This window comes from Rattus norvegicus, chromosome 16 (assembly GCF_036323735.1).
Source record: "Rattus norvegicus strain BN/NHsdMcwi chromosome 16, GRCr8, whole genome shotgun sequence".
Lineage (NCBI taxonomy): Eukaryota > Metazoa > Chordata > Mammalia > Rodentia > Muridae > Rattus > Rattus norvegicus.
Window position 1 is genome coordinate 77,224,214 of NC_086034.1, and position 15,515 is coordinate 77,239,728.

Here is a 15,515-nt window from a genome sequence, read left to right on the forward strand (position 1 = left end):
AAATTGACCACTTCTTATGTAATGAAATATTACTAAATTTTCATTTATTGCAGAGTTGGGGCAGCTTGGAGTCATAACTTCATAGAAACCATGACATTTTGAAATGCATGATAAACCAGGTAGCATTCTTCAGGCAGGTAACATGTACAGCACAACATATTCCCTTATACTGACTAATTGCTAAGATCTTTTTCTCCTGCTATCAGAGGTTTTCACAATAACCCAATAATGTAGCCACTTTATTGACCAATGGGTTGTGGGTTGTAATGGGACTTGGAAGAGGTCAATTGCCTTACTCATAGACGATAAATGTTAGGCAATGGATGTGGCCAAATCTATTGTACTTTACCACTGCCCCACATTCCAAGTTAACTTCTGTGTTTTACAGAGATACCTTTTACCATTTAGTGAGATTATTTTTTTCCTTGTTTAGAACCTGATAGGGGATCAAGGTTTAATGACATCTGTTGGCAAGTGGTCTCTACATCTTCTCTGTAAGTTCTAGTTCTACTGATTCACTCCTCTGCAATTCCTTATGAGACCACCAATAAATAACATGTATTCTCTAGAAATATCTGAAGAAAAGATTGTTTGGCCAGTTTTCACAAGTACTAACTCACATGTCAGATCACTGCTCAGAAATAGAGCCCATTGTTAATAGTAGCTGAGAGTTCTTTTGAGTTTTTGCATCCAGGCTTGTCAGGCAAAACAAGTGCAAAAGTGATCATCCCACCTGTCTTAGGGTTCACAATGCAGTGCAGGAGGACATAAGAAAAACAGGTTCTCAAGCTGTTACCCATCTTACCCAGCACCTCCTGTGGGTCAGCGGAGTTCTAACCCTGTGAAGAAGGAAAAGGGCTAGCCCTCCCTTGTGCACAAATGGATCCTGTGCAAGATCTGAGGTTTCAGATTGGATGTTAACTTCCCTTCTTTGGAGCCCATGTTGAATATATGATGATGCTTTTACAAGATTAATACAAGGAGAAATAACAATGAACTACAAAGCACTCCTTCATTTTTCCAACATCACTTTAGTGTCTCTGGCCCACCATGCATATGTGCATGTATATATTCATGTAACAATTATAATTTCAGACAAGATAGTACGTTGCTCTTCATAAATATAATAAGTTAGCACTGTTGCCCATGTTTTACAATATTTTCAAAAGCTTATAGTAGTCAGTGTCATTGCCTCCATAGTTTATAAGTTCTCTTACATTCCCACTGTCTTGTAAACCTTGGGATTTCTGTGTTAGCGATTTCCTGGTATAAACACATGCCATCTATTACCAGTGCCTGAGTCAAGGTCTTTCTGTCCAAGCATGGTTCTCATGACCCTTGTCATTGTGACATAACCCTTAGGACATTTGCCCTGCAAGTACACAGGAAGCAGGAAGCAGGTGGTGACACTGAGTCACAGACAGCCAAGTGACTTTGTTGACACTGAGGATATTTTTCCTGTGCTATTCTTCCTTTTCTCCTTCTGCCCTTCTGAAGGGGATGTTCCTTCCATCCTCAGACAACGCTCGTATTGTAACGGAAGACCCAGCGTTGATCCTGAACCCTTACCTCTAACCTTGAGCCTGACTGACTTGTGTGCCAACTTTTTTCTCTGCTTCTGTACTCTTCAGACTGTACCCTCACACAGTGCCTGACCCCACGATGGGACCATAGCCTTCAGTGCTTCTTTCTTTTCTCACTCACCATGAATATGCCCACAAACATTTCTTCCTTTTTTTTCTAGTTTTTTATTGAAAATATTACTTTTCATACAAAGTATTCTGATTACTGTTTCCCTGCACACATCTTCTCTAAAACCTTGCTCACAACTCTAAAGCCATGCCCCCCCTCAAGCAGCAGGTAAACAAAACCAATAAACAAAAACAAAAAATGGGCAGGAGACACTGGTACACATGCAGACACATAAATGCACAATACGGATAAAACCCACGAAATTGGAAACTATTTATGTAAGCAGAAGAATAGTAAGGTTAAAGAAAAAAGCCAGATCTGGTGCTTGTGATATAGTCCTTAATACTGATAGCTGAGAGGGGGAGGCTGTAAGTGTGAGGTCAGTTTCTTGGTCTACAATGTGAGTTTCAGGACAGTCAGGGCCACACAGAGTAATCCTCTTTCAATCTCTCTCCCATGAATTGCCAAACAAGGTTATAGGAAACAAAAATATCTCCAAAAACACCTTTGAGTTAGGTAACATGAATATTTCTTAAGGAAGAATTTTCTTTGCTCAACTTTCACAGGACAATTGGGTTACTGATGCTGTTATATGGTAAGAAGCATTATTTTACCTATTTCTAGAGTGTACAAAAAAGTCAAGTTCCAGTGACTTCACAGCAAACACAAGAAGAGAGAATTTGCAGTTAAACCCAAAGGAAGGAATTAACAGAGATATCCTAAGGAGACGCTCTGTGACCAGAAGGAGAGAATTTGAAGATACACCCTAAAGAGAGGCCCAGAAGCCCTGTCCTGTAGTAGGCCCTCAGGTCTGGCCTCCTGCTCAGCCATCTCACCACCTTCACAATTTCTTTCCTTGATATTGCTCACAAATATTTCCTTTCTCCTTGTCTCTCATTCTATTCTTATTTCAACAAAAGACAAACATCTGTTTCCATTGTCCCTACAAGTATTTCTTACTTATTTCCTCATAATTAAATGCCTGGAGTACATGTATATTTTTCAGTGTTATTTTTGAAAATCAGGATTATTCCCTCCCTAATGGCTAAAATTTATTTTATATTTTAATGCACAACTTCATGGTCACTTAAGGCTTTTTCTTTCTCCTTCTTGCTCCACATCTCCTGTGAGTGGGAGAGACTGAGTGTCAGTGTGGGGAATAAAGAAAATTGGACTCCAGCAAGCTTGTTGCTTATTGGTAGGGTCAGAGGTCATGGCCTACTGGACATAGGCTTTTGGGCTTCCACCGCATGCGCAGTCCTGAGCCACAAGTCAGGACTCAGTTTCAATACTTTGTCTTCTCCTAACTCTCTGCATCCCAGAGTCTTGGATGAACCCATTGTTCCTGTCCTTGTTTTGTGCCACAGACCAGGGTGGAAGTCAGCAGAACTCCAGCCACCATTTCCTGGTCAGACCATGTCCATTTACTAAATGATGGTCATATTTGCAAATTATGACTCACAATGCCTGATAATCAGCTTTACTTCAACAATAAAACATTAAGACTCCTCATTCAGTCTCAAGGACAAGGGTGTGTCATTACCTGGGTCACTTACATTAATCCCAGATAAAAGACAAAGACTGTGACCCATCTTTCTCTTCCTCATTTCTTCCCCCTTTCAATAAAGGACCCCTTTCACGGGAACTGTCCTGACTAGGTATATCTGTTCAGGAATTAGCTTGTTTTCAACTAACGTTTGTTATTTGCCTTTATGAAGACACTTAGATTCAAGAATAAGAATTTTAGTTTTTCAAAATTTTATTAAAAAAATTCCTAGTGTCCAGTTTTATAAACTCAGACAACGCTGAAAGTCCATAGACTCAATTTAAATTGTAATGAACTGAACTTCCATTTCAAGCTGCACCTGTCCTGAGTTCCCATGGTTTGTTTTAGAACTAAGGCCCAGCTAAAAGGGGAGGACCCTTTAATTATCAAATACCACAGTGCTCTTTCTTGGTGTTTGTTCAGGTGTGAGAGAACGTCTGGTGTCTCTTGCATTCCTGGAATTCCTAGTATTGTCTTAATCTCTGGTTGCTCTCAGATCTCATGGACATTGGAAGCAAATCATTGATTCTTGTTGAGGTACAGGTTGACACTAAGTATGTAGGGCTGCATTTCCCCAGAGGCTCTACCCTTTTTATTCCAGACAAGTCATTCTCTCCTCTCTCCACCTCTCTCTTTCTGCATGCAGCCTGTCTCTCTTCCTCTTTCCCCTTCACTCTCTCTTTGTTCTCCTTGGCTAAATCACTGACCTCCTTCCTTGGGAGCAATAGACTCAACTCCTGCTAGAGCAGTCTCTCAATAATAATATTTGTTTATATCCTTATTTATATAAGTTGTTTATGACAAGTTAGCAACTCTTACAAGATTAGTATTTTACAGTTTTATCTCTATTGAATTTTAGACTTAAGAATCACAATTTTTAGTAGATTTGTTTTTCTGGTCAAAGCAACCATTAAAAACTATTGACTCTGTGTGTGTGTGTGTGTGTGTGTGTGTGTGTGAGAGAGAGAGAGAGAGAGAGAGAGAGAGAGAGAGAGAGAGAGAAATAGAGAGAGACTGACTTGAATCTAGCCAAAACACACAGACCCAAACAAGAAAGGAAGATCCAAACTAGGATGCCTGAATCACACTTAGAAAGGGAAACAAAATAGTCATTAGAGTGCAAGGGATGGAGGGAAGTGGGTAGTAGAGGGGAGGAAGAGAAAGATGGGGTGGGGCAGAAAAAGGTGTGGGAAAGACACTATAGAGGCCTAGAGGTCAGGAGAATTAATGAAATGTGCAAATGCTAGAGGTTCAGGGCAGGGGATTGGGGGATATCTCCAGGAAGTCCCAAAGAACTGGGATGGGTGAGGCTCCCAGGAGTCAATTGAGGTAATCTTAGCCAAGATGCCCAACAGTGGGGACACGGAATCTGAAGAGGTTACCTCTTATAGCCAAGCAAATCTTTCAACCCAAAACTTGTCCTGTCTAAAAGAAATGCAGGGACAAACAAGGAACGGAGACTGAAGTCATAGCCAAACAATAACCAGCCCAACTTGAAACCCATCCCATGGGCAAGCACAAGTCCCTAACACTACTAATGACATTCTTCTTTGTTTGCAGACATGAGCCTAGCATAACTGTCCTCTGAGCAGTTATAACCAGCATGTGACTGAAACATATTCAGATATTCACAGGCAAACATTGTATGGAGTTAGGAACCCATAAGGAAGTGTTGGGGGAAGGATTGAAAGCCTTGAAGTGAATGGGAACCCAAAATGAAGACCAAGAGTGTCAACTAATCTAGCCCTTGGGAACTCTCAGAGATCGAGCCACCAACTCAAGAGTGAACACTGGCTAAGCTATGACCCTGGTCATATTTGTGGCAGACATGCAGCTCAATCTCTGTGTTGCGGTAAAAATAAAAAAGGAACATTTTCTAGCAGATCCCAGGAGCCGGATCCACTCACTCCGGCTGCTACTCTACCATGCCCTCCACTCTTGACTGTCTCCCTTTTAGTCTCCCCCTCAGATGGTCCCCAAGACAGTAGTTACCAGGTATGACACACACACGCACACGCGCGCGCGCACACACACACACACACACACACACACACACACGTTGTTCTGCTGGCCCTTGTGCATTCTCAATCTACACAGCAACATAACCAGATCAGCAAGCTCCAACTGCCTCTCAGCCATTTCTTTCACACACTGTCCTCTTTAGCCTAATATAATCAAAGTCCCAGGAACTTGTAATTTAGCAATTAGATTTACATGTTAAATTCTTAATCCACAATTCATCCCCACAGAAAATTCACTGCCATTTGATAAAGATATAAACCGCCTACCAAGATAAGATAAAATCGCTTCAGTTCACCTAAAACCAAACCATTCTCCTCCATGGACTCCATCTTGGTCTCTATCTTCTCCTCCTCCTCTCTCCTTCCTAGACGTTTGCTCTGCCTACCCTTCTTTTTCATTCAATGGTGGCTTTGCCTTATCCTATGCCTACCTTGCTGCAAAATGATATAATCCTACATTCATGGCAGCCTTGTCTGGCCTCAGTGGAAGACGATGTTCCCAATTCAGCTAAGACTTGATGCACCATGTTGGGGGAATACCCATGAGAGTAGTCCACTCTCTCGCAGGAGAGGGGAAGGTGAAGGACTCTGTGAGAAAGGACCAGGAGTGTGAGGGCGTGTGTGCAATGTTTGGGATGTAAATTAATTAATTAATGTTTAAAAAGCTTTGAAGGACACTTAGAAGAAAGTCAGTGGAGTGATCTCAGCCATTGTGGTGTGCATTTCTGTTCCCCATAAGACAGGTTGTCAGTATATCGCCCAGCTGGTATTGTGAATGCTGTCCAGTTGCTGGCTTCTGTCTAGTGCTGGAATTATAGGTATATGCCACCAAGATTGGCAAGGGTCAATGAGACATGTTTTGAGCCAGAAAACACTGTGTCACAAATATTCAAGACAGAAGCTTCTTCTGCACAGGCTCTAGAAGGTGTTTCTCGAAGACCTTGGCTTGAGTTCCAGCAGAGTGAAAACATTTTCAGACTCTGTAGCCATTCCTATAAATTACAGGGATATATATTAATGGAAGTGTGAGTTGTATTCTGAACATTTATGGATGTTCAAGGTGCATTATAAAAGCAAGAGATTACACTAAGAGCAATCCACATGACTGTTGATAACTACTTAAACAGCTGCGGATCCAGGAAGCTTATTGTTTACTTTGTCATTGTTCATGAAGTAGCCGTAGTCAGCCATCAAATGGCTACGGCATATGGTATACGTAGAAATCACAGATCAGAGAAGCACCAAATGATTCAGGGAGAATGAGGAAACTTTGTGCGACTCGTCCATATTTCCACGTCCTTCCTTTCCCCTTACAGATATGCAAACACTTAAAATATTACTCTAGTTCAAAGAGCTCATATTTCTGTGATCCATCTTTAAGTGACCATTAACAAACAAGATAGGTATCTCTCCTGAGGCACAGGTGCCACCAGTGTGTGAATAATGGGCGTAGGTCTGTGGGATTGAAAGAAAACACATACACAGGTCACCCGTTTGCAGAGAGTGCCATCAAGGCTTTACTGAGATCTCCTTATATACCTGAGGCAAAAGCCGTGGAAAACAACAAGGCAGGAGAAAATCCCCAACCAGGAAAACAGGAAAAGTCTGTGTGGTGGAAAGTCCCGGGCCCAATCAGGGGCATAAACAACTTCTTACAACAACAAGCAGGAAGGCTGGGTGGGGAGGAAGGGTGCCATGGAAGGTTCCTGCCCCAAATCAGGGGCTAAGAGCAGCTGCCAAGGGTATAAACAACTTCTTGCTATAGCAGGTTAAAAGGCTCAGCGAGGGGGAAGGGAAATACACCAAGGTATGGCCCAGCAATTCCCCCTCTTTTATTTCTTCTTAAGTAGCGCCTGTCTTAGGATCAATCTGGGGTTCCAAAACTCTTTCCCATCTCTGAAAACCCTACCAGCCTCAGAATTTCTGTCTTAGGCAAATATGGTCCCAGAAAGTTGCCTGTCTTTGGCTAACTACTTGTCGTACAAACTGAGCCCAATTTGGGCTGATGGATTATTCCTGGCCAATGAAAACCAAACCTGTTTTCAGCCTGAGACTGCATCTGTTGGGACGTTAAAACAGCCCAAGGGCAGCTGCTAAGAGTAAGCAATCAAGATACGCATTTAAATCCCCAACAGCCTTGTTGCTATTAAGGACCTTAACAGGGTTACACACATAGAATGATAAAAGGTAGAACAAGATATAACATGGATTTCCCAGACAAAGTCCAATTGAGAGCAGTTTGTTGGTTGAGATTAAGAATGACCAACGGAATCTAAATATTAACGCTATTCTGCACAGTCAATGCTGTGGCGACTTCTCCAGAATTTACCATAGTCCCACAGTCCCAACAACAGCTGCCAATTGAGATATGGCCACACTGGTCACTGTAGCAGCAGTGGCTGAAATGGTATGGGGATCACACCAGGAACTTGAACAATCCATGCAGAATCTTCCTGCTCTCAGCAACTGGTCAGTAGGATAGGACCTGGAAGAACAATTGAGAATCTCCTCCCTTGACACTGCCTTAGTGCCATTCTGAACCAAAAAGGAAAAAGGGTGCCAACACACATGGCACAGATTTCAGAAAATGTTACTCTTCTTATTTGGGCAAAAATGTAGGGAGGTTTCAAAAATATCAGATATACTTCAAGAGGCAATACTTAGAGGTTCAGGCCAGCACCTAACTGCTGGTCTAGGAGGCAGATAACTATCATTTCTAACAAGACTAAAGGGGTACAAAATATCTCTCCATCCTATTAACACTAGCATTGGTAACAGTAATACTTAAATACTTAAATCAGCTATGTAAACATTACTAAAAGTAAACATGAATGAAAAAGGGAGCTATTTAATGAGGCTTTATAAAAACCTTAACAAGACATAGACCATCTTTTAAGATGAAAAGTTAGGTTAAGACTCTTTTGTTCTACCTTTGTGTGAGCTGCCATTTTACCTGTTGCGTGGTTTGTTGTAATAACAGTAGGCTGTGCCGTGCTATGTATTCCCACTGGCATCAGGGTCAGGGAATTCTTCACAAAGTTTTAGTATATCTCAGGGTAGACTGTAGTCCACAGGACGCACACAATGCTCAGGGACCCAAACTGGGGCCTCAGCATCCTTGGGAAATATGCGAACTGATCCTCTCACCCTGACTATTATGGGGTCAGGTTGCTTCCAGGCTCCCGAGGCCAGATATTTCCATTTAACTAAACCATTATGTGCTCTGTCCTTCCTCCAGTGCCTGTCAGCTGCTGAGAGACCAGCCTTATCCACAATTAAAAAATTTAAGATATAAAGAGTAGTTGATAATTTAGTAGGAGGGACTGTATACTCTCCCTCTTTTATTCTTTCAAGTTGGTTTTTTTATGGTCAAATGGGCTCACTCTACAATTTTTGACCTTGAGAATTGTAAGGGATACTGGTTTTATGAAGAATATCGAAATAATCACAAAATTGTTGAAATGTTTTGCTGGTATATGCTGGTCCATTATCAGTTTTTATTTACCTAGGAACATTCATAAAGGCAAAGGCTTGTAAACAATGGCTTTTCACATCTTTGATCTTTTCTCCACTGAAAATTCAAAGTCTTAGCTTCTTGTATTAAAGCAGTGACAAAAAATGTTTACATAATGTAGGGCCAAAAGTGATTCCTCAAGGCAAAACTTTCCAATGGTATCACTTCATGGGTTCTCCAAAATTATAAGCAAACTCACTAAATGAAATCACAATTGCCAGGATGCAATGAAAGAGCATGAAAACAATCTTATAAATCTATAATAATTGTATATGTATTTCTTGAAATAGCAGTTGGAGTGAGCAAATAGGCTATAATGCTCTTATAAGTTCCATAGCCTCATCAACCTTTCATAAGTCCTGTAACAATCTCCACCTCTTTGACTTTTTTTTTTTTGGTTTTTTTTTTTTTTTTTTTTTTTTTCGGAGCTGGGGACTGAACCCAGGGCCTTGCGCTTCCTAGGCAAGCGCTCTACCACTGAGCTAAATCCCCAACCCATCTCTTTGACTTTTTTTAATTACAAATATGTGTGAGTTAGAATCCTGAGCCTGTCTGTGCTTGAACTGTAAACTGTGGCCAATGCGACATTGGCAATCATTAACCACAATCTTTAAGTTCCCCTTGTAACACTAGAGCACAACCCTAACTTTGAAAAGCAAAACAACCTCCAACAAACCATCTATACTCCAAAATCCAGTCTCTCCAAACACCAAGTCCATTCCCCATGCTCCAAAGTTTGACTGCCATTTCTTGCATATGAACGAACGATGGTGCAGGCTTTAATTCATAAAAAGAGACATTGCCCTAAATTCTTTTATAAGTGTGGTCTCTTAGCAACAACAAGCTGGAAGGCTCTGTGGGGGGGAAGGGTGTCATGGAAAGTACCCGCCCCAAATCAGGGGCTAAGAACAGCTGCCAAGGGTGTAAACAACTTCTTGCTATAGCAGGCTAAAAGGGTCAGGGAATGGGAAGGGAAACACCCCCCAGGTAGGGCCCAACACTCTCCTGCCTCCTAGGAGAAGGCTCCTGCATCCCAGGATCATATTCAGTCCTGAGGGCCATATTCCTCTGATTTGTCTTTCTCTCTTCACCCCATCTTTATACCCACAGTCTATCCTATTTGATGGGTAAAGACCTAGGAGCATGCACTGAAATGCAGTCTGTTGAAACCCAGGCCTGTTTGTGAGTTTTTCTCAAAAGCTATCGTGTTCTTCCACATTAAAAGGCCTTTCTGCATGAGACTCTGACCAGAAGTCCAGAGTGTTCCAGGAAAGTTACATAGAGAAAAGGGACAGAAATCCTGGCACTGGCCATCAGGTGTCATGGCTACCCTAAAGGTTCTTCTTTTCCCAGAGTTTTAGAGGATTCTCAGTGCAGGAGAGTTGGGAATCAAGCTCTAGTCTACTGAGCTCTAAACATTACCGCATTAGCTCCAAAGTAGTCACTCCAAGAAAAGCAAAAGAGATCCTGTAAAAGAGGCTGGAATCTATAATGAAGGGATCTTCTGGGCATCAATGAGAATGTGAGTTCACAAAAGCCACCAAAACCTCCTGTTAGCACTTTTGCGGTTTGGAAAGCTTGAGAATCTCCTTTAATTTTACTAGAGTTAAACTAGTAACTTTATGTGACTTAAGGGGGTGAGGAATAAATTTGGAAACATCCTCATATATGCCTCTTAAATCTGGTGGGTAGTTGTGAAGAACTGGAGGTATAGGGTATCCAGTTCCCTCTGTGATCCATGATGTTTGGTTCATGATCCAGGTACATGAATGTGCTGTAGTGACTGAGGATACTGTTCCCTGGGACTTGATCTCTTCTGCTGTATCTCTGTGTGTCACAAGATATCTTGTGATAGAAGGGACATTAGTCACATTTTCCAATAACTTAGTACCTATTGAGAAGTATAGAGAAAGGTATTTTAAGAAAACTACACCTAGATATCTTAAGGTATAGCTGAAGACCTGAGCACATGATATGAGTGTATGAATGTATCTGTGTGTGTGTGTGTGTGTGTGTGTGTGTGTGTGTGTGTGTTTAAAATAAGGCCTACAAATCCATCTTCATCAGATATCCATCAGATATAGTTTAGGTGTTTAGTAGTTCTGGGTGTGATTTCCTGCATTGCTTCTTGTCTTAGTTAAGAATTTTATTGTTGTCAATAGACACCACCAGCAAGGCAAATCTTATAAGACAACATTTAAATTGGGGCTAGCTTATAAGTTCAGAGGTTCAGACCGTTATCATCAAGGCAGGAACAGGCAACAACCAGGCAGGCATGGTAAAGGAGGAGCTCAGAAATCTGTAGCTTCATCTAAGGCTGCTAACAGAACACTGACATCCAGGCAAGTAGAGTGAGGGTCTCAAATCCCATACCCCCAGTGACACACCTACTCCAACAATGCCACACCTACTCCAACAGGGCCCCTTTTAAAAGTGCCACTAACTAGACTGAATAGATATAAGCCTTCTCACTTCTATTTAGTGTCTTTCCTGCTTAATTCTACTTACAGTTGTGTCTGTAGAACTGACACACAGTTAGGGCTTCTTTGGCAAATACAGGACCTTGGTCTGCTTATACAAATCCTAACATTTGGAATGAGGAGGTTGATTTTTTTGAAAGTTAGGTAATTGGGACAATGTAAAAAATAAAGATAACCTTGTGGTCTACCTCCCACATAGCCAATGGATTTGAGAGTGGCTCTGATCTAAATGGGGTGGTTATGAGATCAGAGATTAGGATGCCAACAACAGCATTGTCCTTTCTTATTATTCATCAGAAAAATGCATGATAACCTTGACACTCCTATGGACCCAAGCCAAGAATTTCTTTCTATCATTCTGGTACTTGGTTTGCAGAGTCTTGCTTAGAGACAATAATTAAGCACACACACAGAGAACTTGTTGTAAGAACTTTCTTTGGCTATAAAGGAAGAGGAAAGTCAAGGACATAATATAGGCGAAGTAACAGTCAAGATCTCAAGTCATATGACAGATGGACTCTTCTTGTTCATAGTGTTCAGTGGTTGGCAACAGAGTCGCAAAATGTGGCCATTGTAACCGCATTCCCCATAGACTCGTTCTTTAAAACTACAGCCCCTGGGCCTGCAATTGCAGATCACGCCTGACTTCACATCTGGGGAAATAGACATCATAGGAGGTACTTAGTGCCTGAATCAGCAGGGCAGAAGAATCTTGGGCAATATATGTGCTGGATGAAGTGGGCTCTCTGCCTTGGTCACTAGTGACAGCCGGACGAGCAATCATGATCAATATGAATAAATATACATGGTAAGCACCAAACTATAGACGAATCCCCATCTGTCTTAAGTTTTTTGTAATTTTATATGTTCCTGCCATTACATAAATATATAAACACACATCTCCAATATCTAAAATACAATATTCACAGTAAAATAGACCAAGTCTAGACATTTAGATCTACATGAAAATTCTAGTCACTATGTTTCTTTATTTATTAAGCTCTGTGATATGAACAAACAAATTTTTGCAGAAAGAAATTGATCTATTTGGCTTTTGCTGTTCATCGAGGAAAATAAAGAAGTAATAAAGTTGACTGGGTGACCCAAATTCAGAGCATACCCCCACCCTTTCTCTCTACTTCACATTTCTAATGTGATGATGTCTCTCACCTGCATCTTGAAGAGCAGTGCCTTTATCCCCTGTGAAGGATATGGAAATATCCTGGTCCTCCATGATCAGCAGCTTCTGATCCTCAGTGCATCCTTGGGGAGATTCTGCCTGGGTGTGGAGGGCCAGCAGGAGAAGGGTGGTGAGCAGAGTGAGTGTCCCCATGGCTGTGGGTTTCCTAAGGGATGAAAAAGACATCAGGAACGGTGTGTGTGTGTGTGTGTGTGTGTGTGTGTGTCCCTGTTTATGTGTCTGTGTATCTCTCTCTCTCTCTCTCTCTGTGTGTGTGTGTGTGTGTGTGTGTGTGTGTGTCTGTGTGTCTGTGTGTGTGTGTGTGTGTGTGTGTTTCTGTGCATATGGGAGTATATGTGAAGAGCAGAATCAGAGAGGCCCTACAGGTAGATAGTGTCTACACTAATAAGGAAAGGGATTTGTCCTCAAGGACTTCTTGATACTTTTGATCTCATAGCTTCCCTCATGACAAATGGTCCAGTGTTTGGTGGCTCCCTTTGGCTTAAGCTGGTGAGGATGAGGAGGACCCTGCTATGGTTTCCTGTTACCTTCTGGATTATGAACTTATACTTGAATGAGTGCTTACATTTTAATGTTAAAAAGAAGAAAAAAAGAGCATTTTCATGTATTAAGTCTAAGGACCAATGCCTCTAAGTCTCCGAAGATGTATTCTTATCTGATATCTGAAGGTGACACTTGGGTGACACCTGAATCCTGATGATGTAGAGAGTCAATGTTTGTTGACCACATTGATTTATCTCAAATAAAGTGAAGACCTGGACATAAGAAGTAAAAGCATGAAACTACAAGAATAAAATTCAAAACTGTGTCTGGAAAGTGATGTCTTACATGAAACCAAAGGTTCTGAGAACAAGGTGCAAGGGGGATTGTGGGATTGTACTGGGCTTTGCAGATTTTTGCAGCCTTTGCACAGGTGAGGAAATAAGCATCATGGTGAGATAGCAAACTAGAGCATAGTGGAAAAAGTTAGCAAAGCATACATTTGAAAATAAACTAATACCCAAAATATATAGACAATGTGTGAAACTAAATAGCCAAAGCCAACCACTAACATGAGATATTTGTTACAGTAGAAAGAAATTTTAAAGATTATATTATCATCCCTACTGGAATGACAAGAACAACATTTGTGTTTTGGGAAAAGTTTTGTGAGTTTCTCCTTAACCCATAAATACTGTCCTTTACACATACCAGTGACCCAGATAGAAGAATATTCTAAAGAGGTCTGATGACATGGCACCCTTGCCTTTAGAGAGTCCCTTGCAGCTAGGCCTCAGTGACATATCCATACTTTGAAAATTATATTCATTACTTACAGTCCTTTTGGTTAATCACGGAGAGCAGAGCAAGAGACACAGAGCTCTTTTTTTCCAGACCTTGGGATAGAGGAGCAGCTGAAACATTTTGGACAGACTTCCCCTATTTAAGGGTCACTTGTGATGTCTTAACTTTTTTTATGGTTAATTTCTATTGGATACCTGAAACACCTGTGGTGCAAGGCCAGTTAAGCAATTTTGAAAAGCTGTGGGCAAAGCAGGGCTTCCCAGAAGGACTTCTTATTTATCTAGTCCAACAGAAGATAACACCCATTTGTCCATCACTATTCACTCCAAGTAGCTTGTGCTGCATAGCTCTGTGGGTGAAGTTTAATCACTGGTATCAGAAAGTATGAGAGAGCACACAGAAAATTTGTGGCCTGCAACTGAGGGCTTTTGCTTTCTGGAGATGACTAGAATACATATTCAATGAGCACAAAGGGAAGGCTTTGAAAAGTAGTTCTCAGTGAACCTCTTCAAGACCTAAGTTACAACTGTTGGATCTAGTTGGGCCTTTAAGCAGAGTAAGGACTGTACACTATAGTGAGATTGTACATTAGTTCCCCTGCAGGTTCTAAAGGACTCTCCCATATGACTGAAGTATATATATCAAGTCGTTCTCTGAAAGAACAGCATGCAAACTTCCTTGGCCACTAATAAGGTTAAACAGTTCTCTAGAACCATATGGGCAAAACATTCATGTTCTTGTTCCTTGAAACAGAATGTCTTCTGAATGTCCCAATGGCTGGACAGATGGCAGAGAGAATGGAGCTAGCTAGTCTTATCAACTGATGTGTGATCAGAGGCATTATGCCTAAACCAGTACTGGCCATGTATAAAGACAATGTTAGACCCAGATGATCAGAATGGACATCCCATGTTGGAGATGCATTGACTTTCCTACGAGGGAAACAGTGCTTTGACATGGCTTCAATTCCTCTGACAGTGCTATTGAAATGCAGGCTTGTCCTAGCTCCTCTTAAGCATAAACTTTTTAATTTCTAGTCCAATAGCAAAAACTCACACATGTCAAGATGCTGTATTTTTCTCCAAGATGTGAAGTGTTAATATTTCATTTTCTATTTACTGATGCGTACTCTTCCTTAAGTCATGCTAAAATTAATGGATGGAAATTATACTCTCAAAGGTTATGACATTAACAAGTGGAGTCTGCTGGTACGGGATTGGGTTAAAAAAGATGAGCTCCCAGTGGTAGGGTAGTTCTTTTACAAAAGAAGCTCAGCCCTTTGACAAAGTGCTAATATTGTCTGAAAATGTCATTTATAAGCTAGAAAATTGGATATCACCAAGAGCAAATCTTTTCACACTTTTACCTGAGACTTCATAGCCCTCAGAACTACAGGAAATGCTACCATCTTTGTGTATAATATGATTATTATATGACTTGGTGTGTGACATTTTGTTATAGAAGACAAAATGAACTAAGCCAGATGTTCACCCTGCAACCCATCTCCCATACTTAGAGGAACTCTGAGTCTTGTTGGGGGAACCACAGGGAAGAAAAGAGGCCTCTCATAATGGTAGACCAGAACTATTCATGTGCGGCTTTCATAGGAGAAAAATATTTTGGTTCATAATGTTTAAAAATATCCATCATCAAAACCCATGCTGCTTTAGACAGGTAGATAATGATCCTGCTGTCCTGAGCCTGGATGGGTGGTTTTACACTTAACATTTACTCTCAGTTCCCAGCCCATATCAACCTTCCTTCTGACACCAATACC

At 41.2% G+C, this 15,515-nt stretch overlaps 1 protein-coding gene across 1 annotated transcript; it reads right to left on the minus strand.

Moving 5' to 3' along the window:
* Positions 1-11,671: 11,671 nt before the first annotated feature.
* Positions 11,672-13,828, minus strand: Defa11 (defensin alpha 11). Its single transcript, NM_001033078.2, has 3 exons — positions 13,771-13,828; positions 12,424-12,599; positions 11,672-11,906 (listed from the first exon to the last, which is right to left on the minus strand). Exons 2-3 carry the CDS (start codon positions 12,584-12,586, stop codon positions 11,755-11,757), a joined length of 315 nt encoding a protein of 104 aa, NP_001028250.1. The 5' UTR covers positions 12,587-12,599; positions 13,771-13,828; the 3' UTR covers positions 11,672-11,754.
* Positions 13,829-15,515: the final 1,687 nt, after the last annotated feature.

Bases quoted from the DNA above. Each gene is read 5' to 3' on its own strand.
- Defa11 (NM_001033078.2), bottom strand. From the start codon at position 12,586: ATGGGGACACTCACTCTGCTCACCACCCTTCTCCTGCTGGCCCTCCAC. The intron at 11,907-12,423 runs GTGAGAGACATC...CTATTTCCCCAG, and splicing joins CACTGCTCTTCAAGATGCAG to ATGTGAAGTCAGGCGTGATC.